The 23,034-nt window shown below is 42.9% G+C and overlaps 1 protein-coding gene across 1 annotated transcript in view; it reads left to right on the forward strand.

Moving 5' to 3' along the window:
- Positions 1–21,830, forward strand: part of Ptprt (protein tyrosine phosphatase receptor type T) — a 1,080,054-nt gene extending 1,058,224 nt beyond the window's left edge. The window contains exons 28-32 of the mRNA XM_051187222.1: positions 2,190–2,321; positions 16,642–16,767; positions 17,588–17,751; positions 20,664–20,799; positions 21,654–21,830. Coding sequence (XP_051043179.1) covers positions 2,190–2,321; positions 16,642–16,767; positions 17,588–17,751; positions 20,664–20,799; positions 21,654–21,707 — 612 coding nt within the window. The 3' untranslated portion in view covers positions 21,708–21,830. The remainder of the gene's footprint in view (positions 1–2,189; positions 2,322–16,641; positions 16,768–17,587; positions 17,752–20,663; positions 20,800–21,653) is intronic.
- The last annotated feature ends 1,204 nt before the right edge of the window (positions 21,831–23,034 follow it).

The following is a 23,034-nucleotide window of genomic DNA, read 5'->3' on the forward strand; positions in this document are numbered from 1 at the left end:
GTTAATTTTTAATGTTTCCCCTGGGAAAGGATGATGTTATCCATGAAATGGATTGCTGGCTGATCCCTGAAACCCGGCAGGAGCACAGATCTCGAACATATTTTCAGATAAGACTTTGTCAGGCGTGCTGGCCTAATAGAGCATTTATCACAGAGACAGGGAAAGCAAAGAAAACTAACATTCACTGCATGTTGGGCACCATGTCGGCCTCTGCACTTGCATTGTCCCATTCTACCCTGAAGTATTATTCACCCCATTTTTTGGAGATCTACCAAGGGTCAGAGTATTTCCATCAAATTGAGATGGTGGCACCAATGTTCAGAGCCATGTACCTGCACTGTTCGCATTTTATTTTTTATTTCATACATATAAGGGTCTTTCCTGACTATATAACTGTGCACCGTGAGTGTTTCTGAACTGGTTCCTGCAGAGACTAGAAAGAGGTTGTGTATGCTTGGTGTCTGTAATTCCCTGGAGTTGGAATTATACACAATTGTGAGCCCCCGTGGGGTGCTGGGAATTGAACTGGGCTCCCCTAGGAGAGCAACCAGGGCTCTTGACTGCTGAGCCATCTCACTAGCCTTAGCCTGGATTTAGTTTTTAAAGTTTGGAAATGGCTAAAAGGCCATGCTGATGTGGTCATTTAACTTTAAGAGATTTAAAGGGTCTGTCTCTGAGTACCCCATGTTAGATCATCTACTAGCTAAGAGAAGGCCCCAGGAAATGAGAATCCCCAGTGCAGACATGACAGACATGTCTGCAAGGCCTTGCAATGCTATTTCAGAGGTCTCTGACCCTCTTTTCTTCCCATTTTCTTCAGATTTTTGACTCTAGTCCAATAACTCTGACTCCCACATGTATTGAAACATTGTCTGGTTTCCCAGGTTTCACAAGCTATTGATGAGTAGAAACACCCCCACTCTTTCCAAATACTTCCTCCTGAAGTGGTCTTGCACATGGGGCCCAAATGATGCTTCCAGACTTACACAGAGCACCCCCAAGCCTCAGTGTCTCTGTAACACCAGGGGGAAATTAAGGCATTTATAAATGCCATGTTGTGATTGTGTCTCCTGTGTTCCCACTACAATGTTGGTGCAAAGGAAGACAACCTAAGCCAAGAGTATTTCTAGCCTTCAATGAACTTGCTTTCTTTTTAAGGCCTATTTTCATTATTTTTTATTATGTACTGCTGTGTGTGTGTGTGTGTATGTGCAAGTGGGTATGAGTGTGATGGCTGTAGAGCTCAGAGGCATCAGATACCCTGGACTGGAGTCACAAAAAGTTCTGAGGTTCATGATGTGTCTTCTGGGAGCCAAACTCAGGTCCTCTGGAAGAGCAGCAAGTGCTCCTAACCATTGAGTCATCCCTCCAGCTCTAATTGCCAAGGTTTTTTTTTTTTGTTTTTGTTTTTTTGTTTTGTTTTGATTTATTAGTTTGCCTCACTCATTGTATGACAACCATCTCTTTAGACCTGAGTTGCATTTTCCAGGAAGAGTCTGAGCTTTGAAACCATGTACTGATTCACCCGTGTTTAGTACCTGACTGACTCCCGACGATGATATTTAAAATCATGAGTGGATGACAAATGGGTAGATTGTGCTGGATGAATAAACAGATAGGTGAGTCATCATTTATAAGGCACAAAATTGGGTTTTGACCTAAGGTGCACATGACTTTAATACCCTGTTGCCTTCCACCATCTTGTTAGCTAAATGGTACAATGCTACCTCTGGCCAAGCTACCTCAGACCTCTATCCAGTCCAGAGAGTGAAGTGATCCCTGTCATCTGAGCCCCATCTGAAGTCTCAGCACCGTAAGCACAGGAACTCATGGGATCCCTGCTATCCCAAGAGGTGTCTTGGCCAGCAGCACAGCAAACCTGCATCCAGGATCTTTCATTTCATATTGTAATGATGATTTGCTGAGCTCCAAGACATAAATAATTTATTTGAATAATCCCCATTCAAGTGACACTTTCCTAATGAAATGTCTTAGTTTAGAGGAGAATTGTGTTCATTATGAGAAGGTCCCCTTTGCCGCCAGGGCACTGAGAGATAACAGAGCAGGCAGGTGCTGTGTGAAATCTATTTGGCAGGCTTGAGGTCTCTGGCAGCCATCCCAGCCTCATCATAATCAGAATATCACTGACGGGTACGTATTTGACTAAACCTGTGTCATTCCTTTGTCAGAGCCACAAGCAGCCTGCCGCCTTTGTGGTCACCCAGCACCCTCTCCCCAACACTGTGGCAGACTTCTGGAGGCTGGTGTTTGATTACAATTGTTCCTCTGTGGTGATGCTGAATGAGATGGATACTGCTCAGGTAGGAGTGGGCCACGGGACTGCTATTGGTGGGTACCAGTGGGTCATGATCAGTATGCTGTGAACTTACAAGGAGACTTTACAATATTCCACTGGTGGGCACTATCAGACTATGAATGCCAGGCACACCCATTCTGCTACCTACAGAGTCAAGAAGACCTCCACTGAATCCCACAGAAGACCCCCATAAATAAGTTCACTTGACTATGGGCTTTGTCTAACTACACCAAGGACAAGACCCTATTGTCCCTACCTCGGACACTGGTTATAACCTTACTCTCTGTCATGAAGAACTCAGAAAACCAAGATCACACACAACACTGAGCACCAACCCCAAAGGCTCTTTGCCATGTGACCTTTGCTGGCAGAACCTTGAGTGTGGATCTGGGAAGCTTTGCACCCTGACCACGCAGCTAAGCTTTGACTTCATGCCTTAGCCAATCACGTGTCTACACTTCCACACACCTAAGACACAGGACAGTGTCCTGGGAAGTCTCTGGAGACCAGAACACCATTATGTGACAAGACAGCTATTGTGGGGAAAATGTGATGAAGGTGACCTTTCAGAGTTTTGCAATGTGTCTTTTCATCCGTGAAGGAAACCTGAAGTCATTCAATGCACTCTCGTGTGAGTGCTGGCCTTGCACAGGCCTTGGGTGGAAATAATTTTTTTCCAAATGGTGCTGAGCTATAGCTTCAGCCTTCCAGGAGCTGCTAGTCTTGCTACAGAGACAGATGTGTGAGTTATCCCAGGCTTGCGTGGCTGTGCTATAATAGAGGTCGGCAATGAAGTGCCATGTTGACCTAGAGCTAGGAGCAATTAATTCTATCCAGGGGGTAGGGGAAAACTTCAAAAGGAAGGTAACTTGGACCTTGAAGGGGACAGGGAAGATCTGGTCATAAAGGCAATGAATTGCTAGGAAAAGGTGTTCTATATAGAGGGAACAATGGAGGCAAAGACATGGCAGATGGACATTTAGAGGCTTGTTTGTAATCAGCTTTGGTTCCAGTGCACTGGGGCTGTATCTGGAGGGAAAGAGGGAAAAGACAGCAGGGCTGTCAGCAGAGAAGCTCCTCGTGCCAGGCTCAGGAGCTTTAGTCAGCAATGACAGAATGGGACTGTTGCTTATAAGTGACAGGATCCTTTCTATCAATAAAATTTTGGACAAACCCAATAAATGAAGGAGGAGGAGTCAGGATCTGGTCATATTAAAGCAGGAGGTCAAAGTCCAGAGCACCACCCACACTAGTCCTTTTTCTGGTCCTGATAGCCCCTAGCTAGTCCATCATCTGGATCCATATGCATTATGTAGGAGTTCCAAGATAATTAGAAAAACTTTGCTATACATTGCAGGTAGTTCTAAGGTTTCCAACTTGTGTTAGAAAATAAAGTCTAGGACCAGAAAATACAGACGTGAATCAGAGGCTAGACATAAAAAGTGGATTATATGCAGAAATTGAAGAGGAGATCTGAGCAGAGAAAGTATCCAGGTCAAAGGATAACTTGGGCTAGATGTGAAATCATTTCCAGTGTGAAGTTCACCACACACTTCAGGGAGTATCTACATGTGGATGTAGATGAGAAGTCACAGATGGCCGCATGTAACTTGTTTAGATGATTAGACATCCAGGAAGCACCTGGCCAAAATGCAAAGGTAGGGAGATGGGAGGGGCAAGTTTGGGCAAGAGCAGAGTAGAAGGGGAGTAAAATAAGTATATGTTGGAATGTGTCCATGAGAGAGATCCAGGAGAGGTTCCCCTCAGTCACACAATCCATATTCGTTGAACATCTGCTACTGCTATTTGCTGGAAGCTATTCTAGGTTCTTGGAATGTTTCAGTGAACAACCCAGACAAGGTGAAGCGAGAATATTCCTGTCACCTGGTGAATTTCCCATTCTAAAGGAGAGAGACCAACCATAAACAACAAATGTTCCATAATGAACTTGATCATATACTGAGGCATGATGAGAAGGAAGCATAATGAATATTTTAAAACTGGATTGGGACACAAGACACAGATGTACTAAGTAGTCAAGGAAGGACTTGAAGACACATGAACACAGAGTTGAAGAAGGCTAGAGAGCAAGCCACATGCCCCTCCCAGGAAACAGTGTCTGAGGCAAAGAGAACATATATCTAGGCAGTGTGGAAGGAAAATACCTGATGCTCTATGGCCAGTGGGATGAGTAGAGCTGCAGGCAATGACATCAGAAGAGTAACAGGGTACACACCATGATGACCTTAGCCATCATGGGGAGAACTTGGAAGCTTCATTCTGCAAAAGATAGGGAGAGCCAGACTGACTTGGCAGGTGAGTGACATCACTTGACTTTTAAAAGTACATGGAATGGCAACAAGAATAGTTAGGTGCAGATGATGGTGGCTTGGGCAAGATGGTAGTATGGTATAGATTCTACACCTATCCTAAAGGTAAGAAGACAAAATATGCTGCCTGGTGGAGGATGTCATTAAAGTTTAGGGCCTGAAGAACAGAGATAACAATGGAAAAAAGTAAATATCCCTAAAAGAGAACTCTAGAAATTTCTCTGTTGAGTTCCAGAATCAGAAATTATGACCACTCTTCTGCTTGGTCAAGTAAGGTAACTCATGTTTCTGAGATGCAAGTGAAGTGTGACCTACAAAAACCCATGGGCACTCATTAAAATTGTGACTCAATGACATGAAGCTCTAGGTTCAATCCCCAGGAGAAGGATGAAAGTCTGCTCTTCTCTTTATCCAACACCCATTTTACAGAATTGGACCTTGGAAACTCTGGAACATATGATGTCAAGGTCACTCGCTTTAGCTCCCCCTTTTAAAGAATAGATCCTTGGTGAATGAAAGATCTCTCAGCCCAGATGTTGGTTCAGCCCTTTAGAACTGAGGCTCTGAATGTAAAATATCAGGCTCAGAATCACCCCCAAGGTTGGCTGCCATACACAGCTGGCAAACATCCCCTGAAATTGACAGATGAATAGAGCACTTATTGATATAAATATCATCACCACAGCAGCTGGAGCCTTGCAAAAAATAAACAGAGATATAGCATGAGCATCAGAAAAGCTGCCTTCGGCACCTGGTGGGTGGTTCTTTGAAGTAGTATGAACATTTGCCTGTTAGCATGCTCCTGCCAAGGCAGCCCGACATGTGGTCCAAGCCAGCGAGGTGGACAGGACCGGTCAGGTCCTAAGTATCTCTCAGTTCCTTCTAAGAAAACTAACAGCACATCCTGTGGTTTGGCTCTACACTCCTGTTAAAGGATGGTCAAGCTACAGCTAGGATGCAGGAAGAAAGGAGAAGGAGAAGATGTGAGCTCTCGGGAGCCTTTATTTCCTTGTGCTGCTATGGAAATAGGTCCATCTTTGCTCTAAATCCTATGCTTCCTTGAAACAGCCATGTGCAGCCAGTAGATACTGATCAGAGAACTGTGGATCCATAAGAGCTATTGATAAAGATTCTCAAACATCTGCCATCAGCCCTAGAGCTTTTACTAACTCCTGAAGACTCTGGGGCTAAGAAGTAACTTGCTGATTGAAGTCCTTGCTTTGCAAGTATGACGACCAGAGAGTTCAGATCCCCAGAATCTATATAATGCCAGATACAGTAAAAAAAAAAAAATCCCAACATTCCTACCCCAAGATAGGAAGCAAAGAATCCCCAGAAGCATGTGGGTCAATTAGTCTAGAGTACATGGTAGAGAACAACAGAAGATCCTTTCCCAGAAAAGGTGGAAAGTGGGGACCAACACCAGAGCTTGTCCTCTGACCTCTACCTATATACTGTTACATGTACCTTCATACTGCCACTAAAACACAGCCACACATCAGTGTGCACAATACAGACTAAATACACATATTTTAAAATTTTTATCAAGGTAGTATTTTTCTTGTGGGCATGTGCCAGTCTGTCTCTCTGTCTGTGTCAGAAGACATGGGCTATGGCTCACATGTAAAATTCTGAGTACAACTTGTGGAAGTCAGCTCACCTACCACCCCAGAGTCAAACTCAAATCATCAGGCTGGTTGGAAAGTACCTTTATTTGTTTGGCCAACTCATCAGCCTATGTAATAATAGAAAAAGAAAGAAAGGAAGGAAGGAAGGAAAGATGGAAGGAAGGAAGGAATACTCCAAAGACCTGTATTCAACTAAGTAAGGCAAAGTCCTATACACAATATCCACCATGGTTCCCCAGAGACCCATAAGTAATAGACTTTGCAAGAAAAATATTTTGTCATTTTTATAAACTCTAATGCCAGACCAGAGTCCACAGGGAAACGGTATCAGAAAGGAACCTGTTGTTGCTTAGATGTCCCCTGTAGGTTCATGTGTTTGAAATCTTGTCTCTATCTGGTGGTAGGAAAAGTCGTGGAACCTTAAGTGGGTGGCGCCTTGTTGAAGAAGGGAATGGTGTTGATCCACTTCCTGTTCATTCTGTGCTTCCTGACTGCCCATTGCATGTGTGACCAGCTGCCTCCTTCTCCTGGTGTTACATGCCTTTCCTGCTGTGTTGAAATTTGTTCCCAGAACTGTAAGCCAACCTAAACCCTTAAGTTGATTCTTGTTTGGGTATTTTGTAGCTGTGTTGACAAAAGTTACTAATATGGAGACCTTCTGTGTGGTCATGACACACTATGTAGTGTTCAGAAAGCCCGAGGGATGACCCATGCCAAGAAGGGATTCTCTCTCAACCTCCAAAAAGTCATCCTGGGGTATCAGGAAGGAAAGTGGTTTCAGTTGGGCTAATATTACCACAATCATAGCCAAGAGGAGCCTTAAGGAAGCAGGATGTGATGTGGGATGAGAAGAAAAAGGTTTCACTTCACCAGCTTGAGTGGCTTCCAACCCAGAGGGAGGCCGGCAAAGGCCTCATTAGTCATTCATTCATCAATGCACATTTATTGAAGGCTTATGATGAGGCAGGCACAGAATTAGACACAACAGAAAACCAAAGAGGCACCTGATCCTGCTCGTCCCTATGATGCACATGTTGTGGCAGAAGATGAATCCCTTTCAGGTGGTCTGTGACCAGAAGTAAAATCCCTTTCAGGTGAAATCAGCAAGAAGCTTAAGTGGCACAAAAACACAGAGCAGAATGGTGGTGGAGAGGGTATCTGGGGAACAGGGAAGAGGTGACATATCACATCATCCTTAAAACCTGTGACAGTAAAAATAACTACTTCATTAACCTGGGATCAGTGAGCCCCAACCTCAGCTTGGCTAACCCCACATTAGTAAATACTGACATTTGCAGTTTCCCTGAATATTATGTTGCCTCGGAATATAGACAATTTCTCCTTATTTTGCTTATTGCTAATACTAGGGAACATACTTTTACCTTGTTGAAATTTGAGAGAATTATGTTTTCCAAGTTGTCTTTTAGCATTTTCCATGGTTTCCCTCTCTGTGTGTCATAGTTGGTTACCTTTCTTATATGGGCATTACTACCTCAGTGATCTTCAATTCTGTAGATCATGTGCATAATGAAATTCTCTAATCTGAACTCAGAGTCAGAGACATGGGGTCCTGCATTCAAATGACAGAATAATCCTCATTCAGCTTTCAAAGACTTTGGATCTGGTTCACTGACTTTTCCTGCTAGCTTTGTAGACCCTACTTTGGAAACCATTGCTTCCTTCTTGTAGATCTGGCTAAGGCCCAAGCAAGGAAGTGATCTCAACAAGGTCATGTGACCCATGAACTTGTGCCATGACCTCCTGCCAGGGAAAATGGAGATGTTTCTACTAGCTAAAGACATATTTCTAGGCCCTGGGGCTTGACAATCACCCAGAATACAGGAGCAGTTCCTTATAGTAAGACAAGAGCTCATAGCTTATATAGAAGTTTAGTTACCCAGTTTGGAGGTCCTACTGTGAAAATCCTGAGATCAGGTGATGCAAAACACAATGTAGAAAGGCAGGAAATGGGAGGGTCTGAGGCTGAGCAGATGTCTTCGATGGGTTTCCATGCCAATGAAAGCTTCTGGAAATAGGCTCCCTTCTAGAGAGAGAAAGCAAGGTGACATTTGAGAAATGCATTTGCTGTTATTATGTCCACAAAACAAATACTCAGAATCGATTCATCCATTTTACCACTGCTTGAGAAAGCATAGCCTAACATGCCAGGCAAATGTACAGTGTCCACCTCTGCTCTTCAGGCAGAATACGCCTGACTTTTCAAGGCACTGTGCCTCTAGCTCCCTAGAATAGTAAAGCTAACACTGGAATAGAACTCAGGGGTCTTTGAAACTTGTGCCAGATGCTCACATGCTGTGTTCATCTCAATTGGTTTCTAACTTCTCCAAACCACAGTCCTACCAATGTTGAATTATCATAACCCAAATGTCAGCCAAGTTCCCAAATCTCTTCCTTTCTCTGCAGTCTGTGAGAGATATCTAGTATCCACCCAACACATCTATGAAATTCCAAGGAATTCTCATTCTCATAATCACTCCCAAGTTCTAGTTTTCATAAATGACAACAAGGTGGGGCTCATATCTCTGAAATTTCATGATTTAAGTTGAATATCATACATTATCTTTTTAAAATACCATCTTGTCCCTTGCTTAGGGTAGCATATTTTTCTCCAAACTTGTCAATTAAATATATTTTCCTCCTCCATCCACCTCCTCTTCTACTCCCATTTTCTCAGTCCTACTCTTTGATAGTTAGTATTAATCCTCAATTTGATAGGATTAGAATGATCTGAGAGGGATGCATAGCCTGCCAGTGGGGAATTATCTCAACTACATACATTGGCAGGAAGGCCACTGTGGGCAGCATCATTCCCTGGCTGGGATTCTAGATAGTCTAAGTGAGAAAGCAGAGCTGCAGTGGCATGATAGCATTGCTGACTGCTTCCTTATTGTAGATACAGAATGACCATTTATTCCAGGCTCCTGACATGTTAATTCCCCCACCATGATGGACTGTACTCTTAAACTGTGACTCAGAAAAAGACTCCTTCTCCCTTAAGTTGGTTTTGTAGGGGTATTTCACTACAGAACAGAAACGTAACTGATCATACCTGATCCCCAAAACATGAACCCTTCCTTTCCTATAAAAATCAATCTCTCTCTCTCTCTCTCTCTCTCTCTCTCTCTCTCTCTCTCTCTCTCTCTCTCTCTCTAACACTTCTCTTTATACCCTTCCCAGATTTTGCCTCACACATACCATGCTCCTGTAAGAGATGCCATAAACCCTATTTTTCCTTCCCTAAAGTTCACCTTTGTCTGCCACAAGAGTAAGTTTCCATCCACCATGCAGAAATAACATTCACACTTACAGGACCATGGGAGGATGAGGCATGTGAATGCCCTTTGATCACAATCCTAGGATGTTTCTTTCTGTGTTTCTTGTACCTTTTATCCCTACTCCCATAGTTCCTTAACTTGACACATACATAATTTTATAGACTCTATTTAAAGGAATGTAATAATCACTGCCCAGAATTCTAACACCAACTCAGGTGAGTCTACTTAAATTCTGCATAATTCACTTCAGTGTTAGGTGGCCTACGGTTGATCCTTCCCCAACCCCAGAAGATCATAAGACCCTGCTTCTTAGAGTCATTCATTTCTGTGCTGTGATATTACCTGCCCTTTCCTACTTATCAAAGGATTTTTAATTAACAAACGGCATAACTAAGTGGTACCAAAACATACTTTAATTTTTTTTTTCCCAAAATAGGCCTATCAGCTTTCTTTCATTCAACTCACTAGGACATGCTTATTATCCCAGAGACTAAACTAACAAGCTTTCAGATTCCATCACCAAGAAAAAGATGTTTAACAAGGGAGGCTGCCTCTGCATTTGTCACATTTCATGCCTGAACTTGTGCTTCCCTCCCAAAGGACATCTTTTCATGGCCTGAGCAGCCATAGTGTTTGGGTGGAATAATGTACAGCAGCTGTTTCAGCGTGGTCTAAAAAGGCTGATTGACTTTTGCTTGGTTTAACTCATTTTGACAACAGACAGAAGAAGCCCCCATGCTCTCCAGGAAGATGTGTGAGCATTCCTAAATCATCAGTGACAATGAGACTGGCTTCTCTCCTAGAGACAATCATGGGCCCTACCTATGTACATCTGCAGTAGTGAGGCCCTCCCTTCCAGCAGCTCTACCCTCTCCAGACCACTGGGGAAGGAAGAATAGCAAGGACACTAGAAGAGAAGGCAGGAAGAACAGCTGGTCCAAACCACAAACTTTTAGTCAACATATTTGGGAGCATATAGGTTTGTGTACACGTGTACGTGTGCATGGAGAGGTCAGAGGTCAAAGCTGGATACCTTTCTCTATCATTCTCCACCTCATTGGGTTTGTTTATTTGTTTGATTTGAGATGGGGCTCTCAGTAAACCTAAGACTCACCAGTTTAGCAAGACTATGTATCAAGCTTCTGGAATCCTCCTGTATCTACTTCCCTGGTGCAAAGATTATGTTAACATGGAACTTTACTATGGCTGCTAGAGATTTGAACTTGGATCCTCATACTTCTGTAACATTCTCTTTATTAGCTAAGTACATCTTCTCAGGCCTTTCTTAAGATAGACAATGTCAAGATTTTCATCTAAACTAGAAATATACAGGTAACATTGAGTATAATTGTGGCCTCAAGATCAGTTCCATCTGCATGATTTCATGTTTCAGAGAACCAAATAGGATTCTTAGAATCTACATACTGTAGCATGAATTCTAGTTGGTTTTAACAATAAAAACTAGAAATAGATATTGGGGCTAAAGCTGAAGATCAGAAAACCAAAGTGGCCAGACACTAAATACTCTCACCTCTACCAATGCTTAGACCAAAAAGGTGATCCTGTCCTCAGATTGCATCTGTCTCCACCAAACCTCAGACTGCCCTGAGCTCATGACTCCTCCCACCTTATATTCTTCCCTAGTGCTGGGATTAAAGGTGTGGGATCCCAAGTGCTGAGATTACCTCTGAGTATGCTCTGTTTCTCTTTTAGATTGGATTGATTTTCTGTAGCTCAGAGTGGCCTTGAATTAACAGAGATATGTCTGCCTCTGTCTTCTAAGTGTACTAGAACTGCCTGGCCTTCTCGGACTAACTGGTGTGGCTAGCTTTGCACTCAAATTTTCAGGCAAGCATTATTTGTTAGAGCATAAACAAAATATCACCACAATATCCTTTTAGGATCTTAAACTATTAAAACCCCATTAAAGTTCTAAGCAGTGCTGGTACATTTGTGTCTTGGTCTGGTTCCTCTGTCCACACATGTGCTCTGTTCCATCCCCATGTCATTTATAAGCAAAACTCAGTTCCTCTCAGTTTCCACTAGAAATCCATGAACCCTGTGCATTGTACAGGCTATAAGAACTGGAAGAATTAGGAGTGTTGAGAGGGGAGTCACATGACACATTACATCTCTAATGTGCCCCCAGCCTTCCTCTTTGATTTTCCAGCTCCCTCTCAGGAAAACCCCACAAGTCTCTCTCACTATTGTCCTCTGATCTCCACAGACAAGTGACTTGTGAGTGCACACATACATACATGAACACTCAATATATGCACACATACTAATAATAGCAAACAAAAATATTTTTAAAAAATACATGGAAGGTACTTTAAGTGGGAGCCCCAATGCATTTATTTCCCTACAAAAAAGAAAATCCTCTTTGATTTTCTAAGTCCCTTTCAAGAAAACCATACATACTTCCCCTGTCCACAATGATGCCTGTCTCAACAGCTACCCCAAACAGACTCTTCATGAATTTTTGCAATAAAGACAAGCCTTTCAGCATTAATCCCAAAGATAAATTTTCAAAAAGACTAAAACTGAAAGAAAAATAAAAACCTTTCCCTTTATCTATTTTGTCTTAAGTTATGCTGTGTAATGACTTCTCACTCAAGACACTAAGATGTACATATCTCTTTATAATAAACTGGATGAATTAAGGGCCCTGAACAATATACCAAGAGTAAAAATAGCAAGATGCAATCCTCGCTTTTAATTTTTATATCTGCGAATGTAGATGTAGATTATAGGACCTAGGAAATGGACCACAGGGGCAAGGGCTCTGAATCAGATTGATAAGGGTGATAGAATCCATGTTACATGCAAGCAGAAAGGGGGCTGTTGGGGCTGGGAAGACACAAGAGGGAGCAGGGAGATGGGGAGGAGAGTGGAGAAGGAGGAGGCTTAACAGAACAAGTTATATCTGAAAATACTGCAAGGAAACTGCTTACCTCCTTTGTTGTTATTTTTGTTGTTAAATCAACATACAAAGTAACAGGTTTCCTTCTAGCATCTTCACACAAACTTAGTGTTCCTTGATGCCCCTCCCCCCATCTCTCCATCCCACATTTATACCTTTTTGTCCAAGAATTCTCCTTTGTTGAGAGTGCCCTGCTACCCTCCTCACTCCACATCCTTAAAGCCTCTTTTCTCTCTCTACCGGACCCTTGCTAGGGCCCTGACCTCTCACTACACTCACCCACATAACCACACACATAAAAAAGAGCTGCACATGAGGGAATGTAGCATCGTCTTCCTTCATATGCCACTTAGAAACAGTCATGAAAAGGAAAAGAGGAGAAATATATACACACACACACATATATATATATATATATATATATATATATATATATATATATATATATGAAAATGTAAAGCAAAAGAAGATTGGAAGCAAAGGAGACAATGGAAAGGACAGAAGCAAAACCCTGGAAATGGTACCAGATGAGCTAGCTCAGTGGAGAACTGTATGGCAACACTGCATGAGAACCTAAGTTCAACCTCCAGACCCTGTAGCAGACCCAGTGGAGGAGTAGAACCAACCCCTGAAAGTTGTCCTCTGAACACCACAGGCAAGTGACATGTACACACACACATACACACACACACACACACAGAGACACACACACACAAACACACACACACACAGAACATGTACATGCATACAAATAGTAAATAGTAAAAGAAAGAAACTGAAGATACGTCAACTGGGAACCCCAATGCCTTTTTCCCCAACTTTTTCTATGCTTCATATTCAAGGCAAAATGAAAGTTTCTACTCCAATGGAACCATGCATTTGGACACAAAGGTGGTCTTAAGATAAACCAGAGAAGATATTCTTTGCTTATGAAGATCATGTACATGCCCAGAAGGGACACCGGGAACAGAGTACTTGGCTTCCCTACACTTCTGTCTCCTATTTACTATTTCTAGATTACGTGCTGCATGCTGGGCTGTGAGAAAGACCCTGATGATCTCTGGCAGCTCAAACACACATCTGCCCACACATACTCCAGCCAAATGTCACCCACTGCTGCTGCTGTGTTCTCACAAATTAGGGAACTGAAGTGAAAGGATGGCACCGATTTAGGATTAGAAGGACCCTGCAACCTTCTCCAGCCCCCTGGGCATTATGGGAGAGTGACCTGGAAAATCAAATGCAGAGAAGTGTCCTAAAATATGGGACTCTTGTCTGAGGCATACTAGAACCTATTAGCTTGAGAAATTGGTCTGGAAATCTTATTAAAAGAGACAAATCATTCCACATTCTCCTCAGGCTGAAAATATTGGGGGTAATAGACTCTCCCCAGTGCCTCAAATCCATGCACCTCATGTCGGGATCACAGCTGAACTCGGGCAAGGCTAAATTCAATGCAGGCAATAAAGGCAATTATTTTTTTTAAATGGGAAGTTCTGATTAATTCCAGTTTCTCTGGCCAACCATGGACTTATCGGTACCAGTCCCTCATTACCGTGAAGGTTGCAAAGCAGAAGAGCCAGTGGCAAAGAGAAATGAAGTTCAAATTGTGGATTTGTCATTACTGCTCAGCTCAGCAGCAGCAGATTGTCCAGCGAGGGAGGCCCCGTGATCAGCCCTCCTCCCCCACCCCCACAGTCACATCTCCTTTCTCAATATGCCTGATTAACCCCTGGTGGAGAGGCTGCGCAAGCAGAGGACCAATGCCTTATGAAACGTCACCTTGCATGTCTTTGCTACTTGAGAGGAATGATAAGAAAGATCATTCTTCATATCTACGTGCAGAATGACTCCTGAATTATAACAGGACATTCAGCTAGAGAACCTTGACTTTATACTGTTGTGTGAATTGTACAAATTTGATGGAAGCTACGTACATTTTGATTTGTGTGTCTTCCTTGTACCAATGATATGCTATATTCTCTGTTTACAGTTAGGCAGTGACAGCAAACTAGAGATTCCAGACACCCAGCATCCTTCAGAGAAACTACTAATCCTTTACAGTATGTAGTACTTTATTGCAAAACTATAATAGTCTGAAGGTTCTAAGCACCAAATATATTTATTTGCAGTTCCAGGAAATAAACATAGGGCCTTGTGCATGCAAGGCAAGTGCTCTACTGGTAATCTACCTCCCCAGTTCCAAATTCATTTTCTACTTTATGATGTCATCAACCATTGATGCATTTTATGGGGATGCAAAGAAGTATGTGTATTATAATAATCATACAATGGCAATAACTATATAATTGAATTGTAAATGCAGTAACTACCTGCAGTATCAAATAGGTATCATTTCATGACTGGTACAGTACTAAGTGATTTATCTCCATGAATTATGTCCTTTATCCCCAAAATAACCCTAACAGAGGAAGAGATGGCAAAGATTGGTATGAACAAACAGAAAATATTGTAGGTCTCTGTCTAAACTACTCAGTTCTGCACGTGCAGCACTATGTGACAGTAGTCATAGACAATACATGAACAGGTTAACAAGTAAGTGCCAATAAAACTTTATTTACAAAACCATTTATATGACTATTAGGCCATAGTCTGCCAACCATGGCTCAAGTTAAAAGATGTTATCCCTATGTAAGAACTTCAGGTCTCCACTTTTAAGAAGGGAAGGATGTTAAGGTTCCCTTTTGCATACACCATCTCCTGTTCTTCCTTTATCATTCCAGTTCTTCAGGGAGGAGAGAATAAAAGGCCTCATGTCATGTGACTCCTCCAGGTGATTAACATTTCAGTTCACTACCATCAGTAAGAGAGAGGGCAATTCTTCTCTCCCAGGAAAACCCTGCCTCAGAAGACACTTTCATAGGTCAATTCTGTCACTATCTACAAGCTGGTGTACACCGTGACTAACCTCACCCTGTGAGACACAAAATGCAGAGCTGCTGCTAGAAGATTTACGTGTCTTTGCAAGCATTCACTATGTCTTTTTAGCAGCTCCTGGGTGACCTTCCTGTCACATTGTCTCTGTCCAGGTATCAGGCACCCTAGAAACCCTGTGGCCCCAGCTGTCACCTTCCTGTGTGTCCCAAGTCTGAGACAATGGCTCTAGGCAGGGTCCATCTCAATGCTCCTTAGAAAAAAGGAATTTGAAGGAGCATGTGTTACCTGTCCACAGATACCCAGACTAAAGTCACCTGAGAAATCAGTAGACACAGCAGAATGCCACAGCCGTCCTCCTTGATGACACACATAAACAAAAGACCAACTAGGGTCTGAGACCAGGGCTCCCCAGTCTCTGTGGTCCTTCATTGGATTGACAGTAATCTCAAAAAATATTGTGTGTATTGTGGTATGTCCAGCTGTATCCTAGCCTGTGCTCATAGCTGTGATGATCAAAACTGGCTCCAGATATTGAGAGATGGGGACAAATGGCCTCCAGCTGAGAGACACTGTCTTAGATGGAGGGGTGACCATGGCTACAGATATCAGCTATATGTGTAGTTCCTAATTTCAGAAATTCTGGGAAGACAGTCAGCAAGCTGTCTTGGTACCAAGTAAATTCTTTTGCTTAAGGTGTGAGGGAGATGTGCTTATCCTCATTTAGCACATGGGAACAGAGGTCTGGGTGACAAAACTCATACACTTTGTAACTAAAACTGCCAGGTGCCAAAATCTGTAACTTTTGAAAACAAGTAGTTTGAATATCGCTGTGAATAGTCACTGTAGACATTTCTGGAATGGGAAACAATTGCCATAATTGTAATAAAATGAAAACCAGATTGTGCCTGCCCTTCACTTGGAACTCCAAAAACCCTGACAGCAGCACTTACAAGTAGATACAAGTAGATGCTGCTCTCCCCATTTCACAGATGAGAAGACTGAAGTCCAGCAAAGAAATGATTTGAAGATAGCGTGGAAAATATTTTTAAGCCTTTCCTTTTATTCAAAACTTTAATATTTCAGAACCAAAGAAGTTGGAATTGTGCTTCAACAGGAAAGCTACATACAGTTTGCTTCCTAAGATTGGACCTTTCTGGCCATGTGTCTTGCTCACAAGAAAGCCTCAGCGATGCATAGCACTTTTATACCCCCTTCTTTAGACTCTTGTAACCTCTTTACTTTTCTGCAGCTCTGTATGCAGTACTGGCCTGAGAAGACCTCTGGATGTTATGGTCCCATCCAGGTGGAGTTTGTCTCTGCGGACATTGATGAGGACATCATCCACAGAATCTTCCGTATCTGTAACATGGCTCGGGTGAGTACACAGCCGCCCTGGCTCACTGCAGAGCCGCCATGGTTCACTGTTCCTCTTCCTTAAAAAAACAGATGGAGGCTGCTGGGAGAAGATCCCACTGAGCCAGCCAAGAGTCTGTTCCTCTCTCCTGATAAGCTCTTCCTTGGGGAAGTGATGTCTTTGCTGATTCCTGCTCCAGACCCAGCAATGGCTCTAGCACAGATAGATGCACAGAGCGGCAGCCAGCCTGCCAGCTGCCTGTTTCCTGACACTCTAACAGCCATGTAGACAAAACTTCTAAGACATTAGCTCTTCCTCACTCTGGCATACTGCACTGGTACCCTTCATTTGGATTTTATGAGCTTTAGACCAGGTCCCACAAACACTGAGGTGGACAGCAATTAATTACTTTCGTATGGATGGTTACTGGTTGAATGCAGGAGGGGAGGGGGCACAATAAAAATCCATGAATGATGGCTGACTGTTGCTTCTTACTGAGAAGCCATGGGGATAGTACTTACTCTCTGTACTCAGCATTTACTATCAAATAGAAATGAGATATGCTCCAACTAAAGACCTTCAAAGAGAAGGAATTCTACTTAGAACAAAGAAAACTGCTCCTGAAGAAAGGAACGTCTGAATTGAGTTTGAATATTGACAGGAGTTTTTTCAAGCAGCATACACAGGGGGGTGACAAACTGAAAGACACTCTGTGACCCCGATGGCACAGCTGAGGCCCCATCCCACCTGATTTCTACTCTATTACAGCCCCTGGGAATCTGAAATGCTATATCCCCAGGTATTCCCAGCAGAAGAGCCCTAAACAGTGCTTTATTCTCAGCCACAGGATGGTTATCGTATTGTCCAGCACCTCCAGTATATTGGTTGGCCTGCATACCGGGACACACCACCTTCCAAGCGCTCTCTGCTCAAAGTGGTTCGAAGGCTGGAGAAGTGGCAGGAGCAGTATGATGGGAGAGAGGGGCGCACTGTGGTCCACTGCCTGTAAGTAGCACAGAGACATCTCCAGAGCAGTGTAGTACTGGATGACAGAATATTAGACATTGTTTCTGGTTGCATGTGCCAGTCCTAAGCATCATACCAACATCCTCTATAATCCACTGATAATAATTAGAATCTTTTAATGAACTGAGGTGCTAGTTTTTCTGAACTATTGCTAAAGCAGAACACAATAGGTAGACCATTTCTCCAGTGCTCCCAACACAGAAGTGAATTCCACTCTCAGAAGGGAAGTGTGTGTGTGTCATCCTGCTAGGTGTAAGAAAGCTTGGGATAAAGTGGGTCCCACTGACCAGAGCCCCCTTGTGTAGTTCCTGAAGGAGAAGGAAACGGACTGTGTTATATTAGCTTAATTTAAGCCAGGCATTTAAAATGAATCACGTCATCCCATCTGCGAGGCAGACACTATCATTTTGCAGTAAGCAAATTGAAAGCAGAGATCGGCAAAAGAACAGAGCAAGAGAAACTCAGTTTGAATTCACAAGACTGTAGGCTGATGTACTGTCTGCACTTCCACACTGTATCTAAGAAGAGTAAGATTGAGGAACATTCAGAGTGAGGACCTCTTGGACAATATGAGGACAACTTGGACTTGGCAGCCTCCTGGGGCATCTCTTACCTTATGCTTAGTAGGAACAAGGACACAGAAAGAGTGGGGGGGCGGTGTGGAAGACATTACTCCAGTAGATGAATTTTTGGGGCTCTGAAATCTATGTCCTCCTAGAGGTGTAGTCAATTTAAAACCAGCTATTGGGATGACCTTTGCTTCCTGACTTAGGATGGGCACAGCTCAATACAATTGGCTTTAGTGACATTCTTCTAAGCAGAGGTTAAGACTGAAGCACAAAAGAGAGAGAGAGAGAGAGAAAGGAAGAAAGGAAGGAAGGAAGGAAGGAAAAAAGAAAGAAAGAAAACCTAATTATGTTACCTTTGTTTACCCCATTTGTCCATTTGGGTATGTTAAAGTAGATCATGCTTAGACCCTGTGTTGCTCAAGCATGAAGTATTCAGAAGAGAATACGGTATTTGCCAATAGTGTGATTTTGAAATGCCATAGCAGAAAATATGTAATGTAGATAAAATTCCTTAAGAGAAGATGTCCAGAGTCTATTGTAGAGAGGGGTTCTATGAAGAATTCAGAACTATACATAATCTGTAGCCATTAGATATTTACATGCATGTTATATCTATAACTATCAAACTTTTAGAGCATCATTTTAAAGGGAAATGACTAAAGGTCCATTCTCTTAAAAAAAATACTGCATTACAGAACATTTGAACCACACTTATCTCTTTTTGTCAGAATAATTGCTTCTGGTGTGAATGGAGACATTAATTATCTTTCAATGGCCTCAGAATTGAGTTGTCTTTTCCAAAGCCACTAATTGTTCACTTTCTTTCATATAGGTGGTCCATACATGTCAGAAAGGTCAGAGCTTAGAGCAGGTTAAACACATGCTTGCACACTCATAGCTGAAAAGCCCCCACTTGTAAGAATTTCTCTCTAAGGATACAGATATGAATGGACTCCAGGAAGATCCTGTGGAGTGTACCTTCTCAGGGTAATGAATGGCATCAGACATGCCAAGCTGTCTCTAACTATACCACAAAAACTAGTACCTGCTTTGCAACCCTGGCTCCCCCCAGTCCCTTCCCACACATTAGATACCACATATTAGATTACACAGCACAACATCCATTCCTCAGGACTCCATATGCCCCTGAGATGATACATGCTCTTACTTCATTCTCTTGGTCCCTATGTTCTTATTTTAAAAGATACTACCCCCCTTTTGCTGGGAAGGCTTCATATACTCTAATGTCTTTATTTCTTAGCTTATGGGTACAGGAGTGGTTTGTTTGGTTGGCATTTTTGTTTTCACCCATGTCTTACCTACCCTAGGTAACAAGCACATGCGTGTCATTCTACCAATAGGGATCTGGACATCCTTAGAGTCACCAGACATCATGACAATCACTGAAATGCTGGCACCTACTGGTTAAGGATGGATAATTTTGTGCACTTGAGACATCTGGTTGCTAGGTTTCCTATAGATGAAACATCTGGGAGATTGACTAAGTGCTTTCGTTTCTGCCCAGATGTTCCTTAGACACAGACCATTACATGAAATCATTAGCTGCCTTTGGCAGTTTGCCCAGGAGTTCAAAATCAGGTAGGTTCCTGAAGAGGCTTGTTTCCACAAGTATAATTTATGGAGCTTCAGAAAGAAGGAGCAACTGAGGAATGGCCATCTGAGAACACTCAGTCCCTATGCCCAAGACCAGTAGGACCCTATTTAAATAAGATTTATGGGGGTGGGGTGTGGAATTGGCCTGGTATTTCAGAAACTGAGCCCATGCCCCCAGGACCACAGCCCAAAGTCAAGGCCAGCTAGCCCAAGACTCATGAATTATTGTCTTTGTTAGAAGATGGGGAGAAATAATACTAAAAACCACCCAGTAAATTCCACTGTTCTCATTGGGTATCTGGTAGACCCAGCTTGTCCTTTCAGGAATGGATGTAGTACCATGTGTACAAAGACACATTCCCACCCTGAGAATGTAGAACAGTATACCTGGAACAATTATAAAATGCCTACAGAGCTAAAGAAACATCAATCTAACTAAACCCCCAAAGGTCGTATAGTCTAAAATCTCTATTAGATAAATGGGGAACTCAAGACACAGACCAAGATAAGTCTTTACCAAGGTCAAAGAAGATTCAGAGCTCAGTAGTATTTAACCCAAATCCCATGACTCAGCTAAAGTTTTCACAGTTGCCTGACCATACATCTGCTAGGACTATTACTCCTTGCTCCCACAATGCAGCTTTAGGATCAACATGTGTCTGAGGAAGGGTCCTGAAAATTTGGCTCACCTGTTCACTCTGTGTTTAGAAATGGAGGAGGCCGCAGTGGAACCTTCTGTGCTATCTGCAGTGTGTGTGAGATGATCCAGCAACAGAACATCATTGACGTGTTCCACATTGTGAAAACACTACGCAACAACAAGTCCAACATGGTGGAGACACTGGTGAGCTTCCAAGAACCATAATCCAACATCCAAAGTCTTCATGTTCCCTGGACCTGAAAAATGTGACTGTAAACAGGACACACCTTCAACAACTGGGTCTTCTTTGAATACCTGTAGTCTATTCTTCTCGCTAATACTGCTACTTTCCCCATTTCTTCCCAACCCCACCAGTTTCTCTTTTCTGCAGGGCAATCTAAATAGTAATCCTAGTCCACCTACTTTGTTTTATTTTCTGCCTGCTCCTTAAAATGTCTCTAATTCAGAGTTCAAGGAAGGATTTTGGAATAGTAGTTTGTGAATTATGTTTTCAATTCAACCCAAGCCTATTCTAATTCACTTATGCTAATGTATTTACAATGTAAAACATTAAGCTAGGAGCTAGTGGGAGAAAGGAGCTAGTGGGAAGGCAGAGCCAGATGTTAAGACCCAGTACAATGGTGGAGACAACCCATAAAAGGCACTTGACTGTAAGTCTTTAAAACTGCTCAAAGTGTGATGAGATCCTACAGGGAGTGTGGCCCATAGATTGGCAGCAGCATCTCCTAGGAGTTTGTGAGGGAGGCAGAATCTTGAGCAGAATTTTCATTTTCAACACATGCCGTGCATGTTCTGCATGCAGATTATAGTTTGAGAAGCCATGGTGTACAATGCAATAACTGAAAGGGAATGATCCCAGTTGGGCATTCTCGGAAGCGTGAGATGAAGCATCAGTCAGGATGTTGAAGGCATGGGATATGGATCATTTCTATTTGATTTTTAGTGTGTGTGCAGATAGTTTTCTCCAAAATCTAATCTAATACATTCTCTTATTTTCTATCTCTCCCTTGTCTCCATCTCTCTCCTCATCCTCTCAGGAACAGTATAAATTTGTATATGAGGTGGCACTGGAATATTTAAGCTCCTTCTAGCCCAGTAAGATGGGGAACCTGCCAGAGTCCAGAAGCTGTTGCAGCTGACCCTCTTTTGCTGTGACTGACAATGACTGGTCTCAGAAGCTCGGAGGTGGCACACCTGCCCAACTCCAAGAAGAAGACTGGTGGTCCCATGCTCTGCAGTGGGCTCTGCAACTTCTGGCAGGTCTTCTGTGGCTGTGGGAGATGCCACTCCGATGGGGCCCAAGCTTCCCCTGTACACCTGACAACATTGGGCCCACGGAAGTTTACCCACAAGCAAGGCCCTAGACTTTCAATCCCCAGACCTCTTGCTTTTGTTCTTTCTGAGTCTGTAACCTCATGGAAAGCTGACTGTGCAGGTGCTGGGGTGTGGGGAGCTGGCAAGAAGCCCTTCTCTTGCTGTCCTTAGGAGTATTTGGAGATAGAAGTTCTTCTCCATGCTTTCTTGCAAAAGGTCGTAGTTTGGGGGATCACTGGGTTATTGGTTTCTACATCCTCCAACAGGGGCCTCTGGCATGAGACACCTGCCAGTCTGGATCAGTGTGACTTCTGGCTATCCCCCTAGACCACAGCAGGGGTCCTCTTCATCTCACACCTAACCTGTCCTGGGCTTGACTCATGACTACCAGCTCTAGCTGGGACTTGACCTTCTGTATTCTCCTGGCCAACCAGCTATGTCTACATCACACTTTGGCAAAGGTTTCCTTTGTTTTTCCATAGTCTGTAGAGGAGGAGAAGTCATAGGAAGTGTTGCAGTACCTTTTTCTTTGTAGAAAAGGCCACTGTCCTGGACAGGGCACTGGCTGGCCTGTAAAGTATAACCCTGTGCTTCCTAGGTGACACTTTGTATGGGAAAGTTAAACAAGAGAAGCTTTGATTTTCTCCCAAGTACATGTGAAAAGAAACTCTCATGAGTTTCTCCCATATTCTCTTATGTCCGAGAGAGAGAGAGAGAGAGAGAGAGAGAGAGAGAGAGAGAGAGAGAAGAAGAAGAAGAAGAAGAAGAAGAAGAAGAAGAAGAAGAAGAAGAAGAAGAAGAAAAGGGTAGGGTGGCAGTTTGAATGTGCAGCTGTACGATAAATTTCCTGGGCTTATTATATTTCCTTGAAAAGTCCCATTGATAACAAAGCCATTGAACATATGAGGTAGTATACTTGGGATTAGTCCCTGGTTGGGAGAAAAATACAGCAACTGCTTTATAATTTGTCTCTTCAAATCTGAACTCTTTCCTAACAAAATCCAGCTGCCATTTTGAAAGTAGCTAGCCACTGTGGCCCCAATTTTGTTTATAATACATTAAACAGGTTTAGGTCTGGAGCTCTGAGTATTGCCCAAGGTGTGA

Source organism: Phodopus roborovskii, unplaced genomic scaffold (assembly GCF_943737965.1).
Source record: "Phodopus roborovskii unplaced genomic scaffold, PHOROB, whole genome shotgun sequence".
NCBI lineage: Eukaryota > Metazoa > Chordata > Mammalia > Rodentia > Cricetidae > Phodopus > Phodopus roborovskii.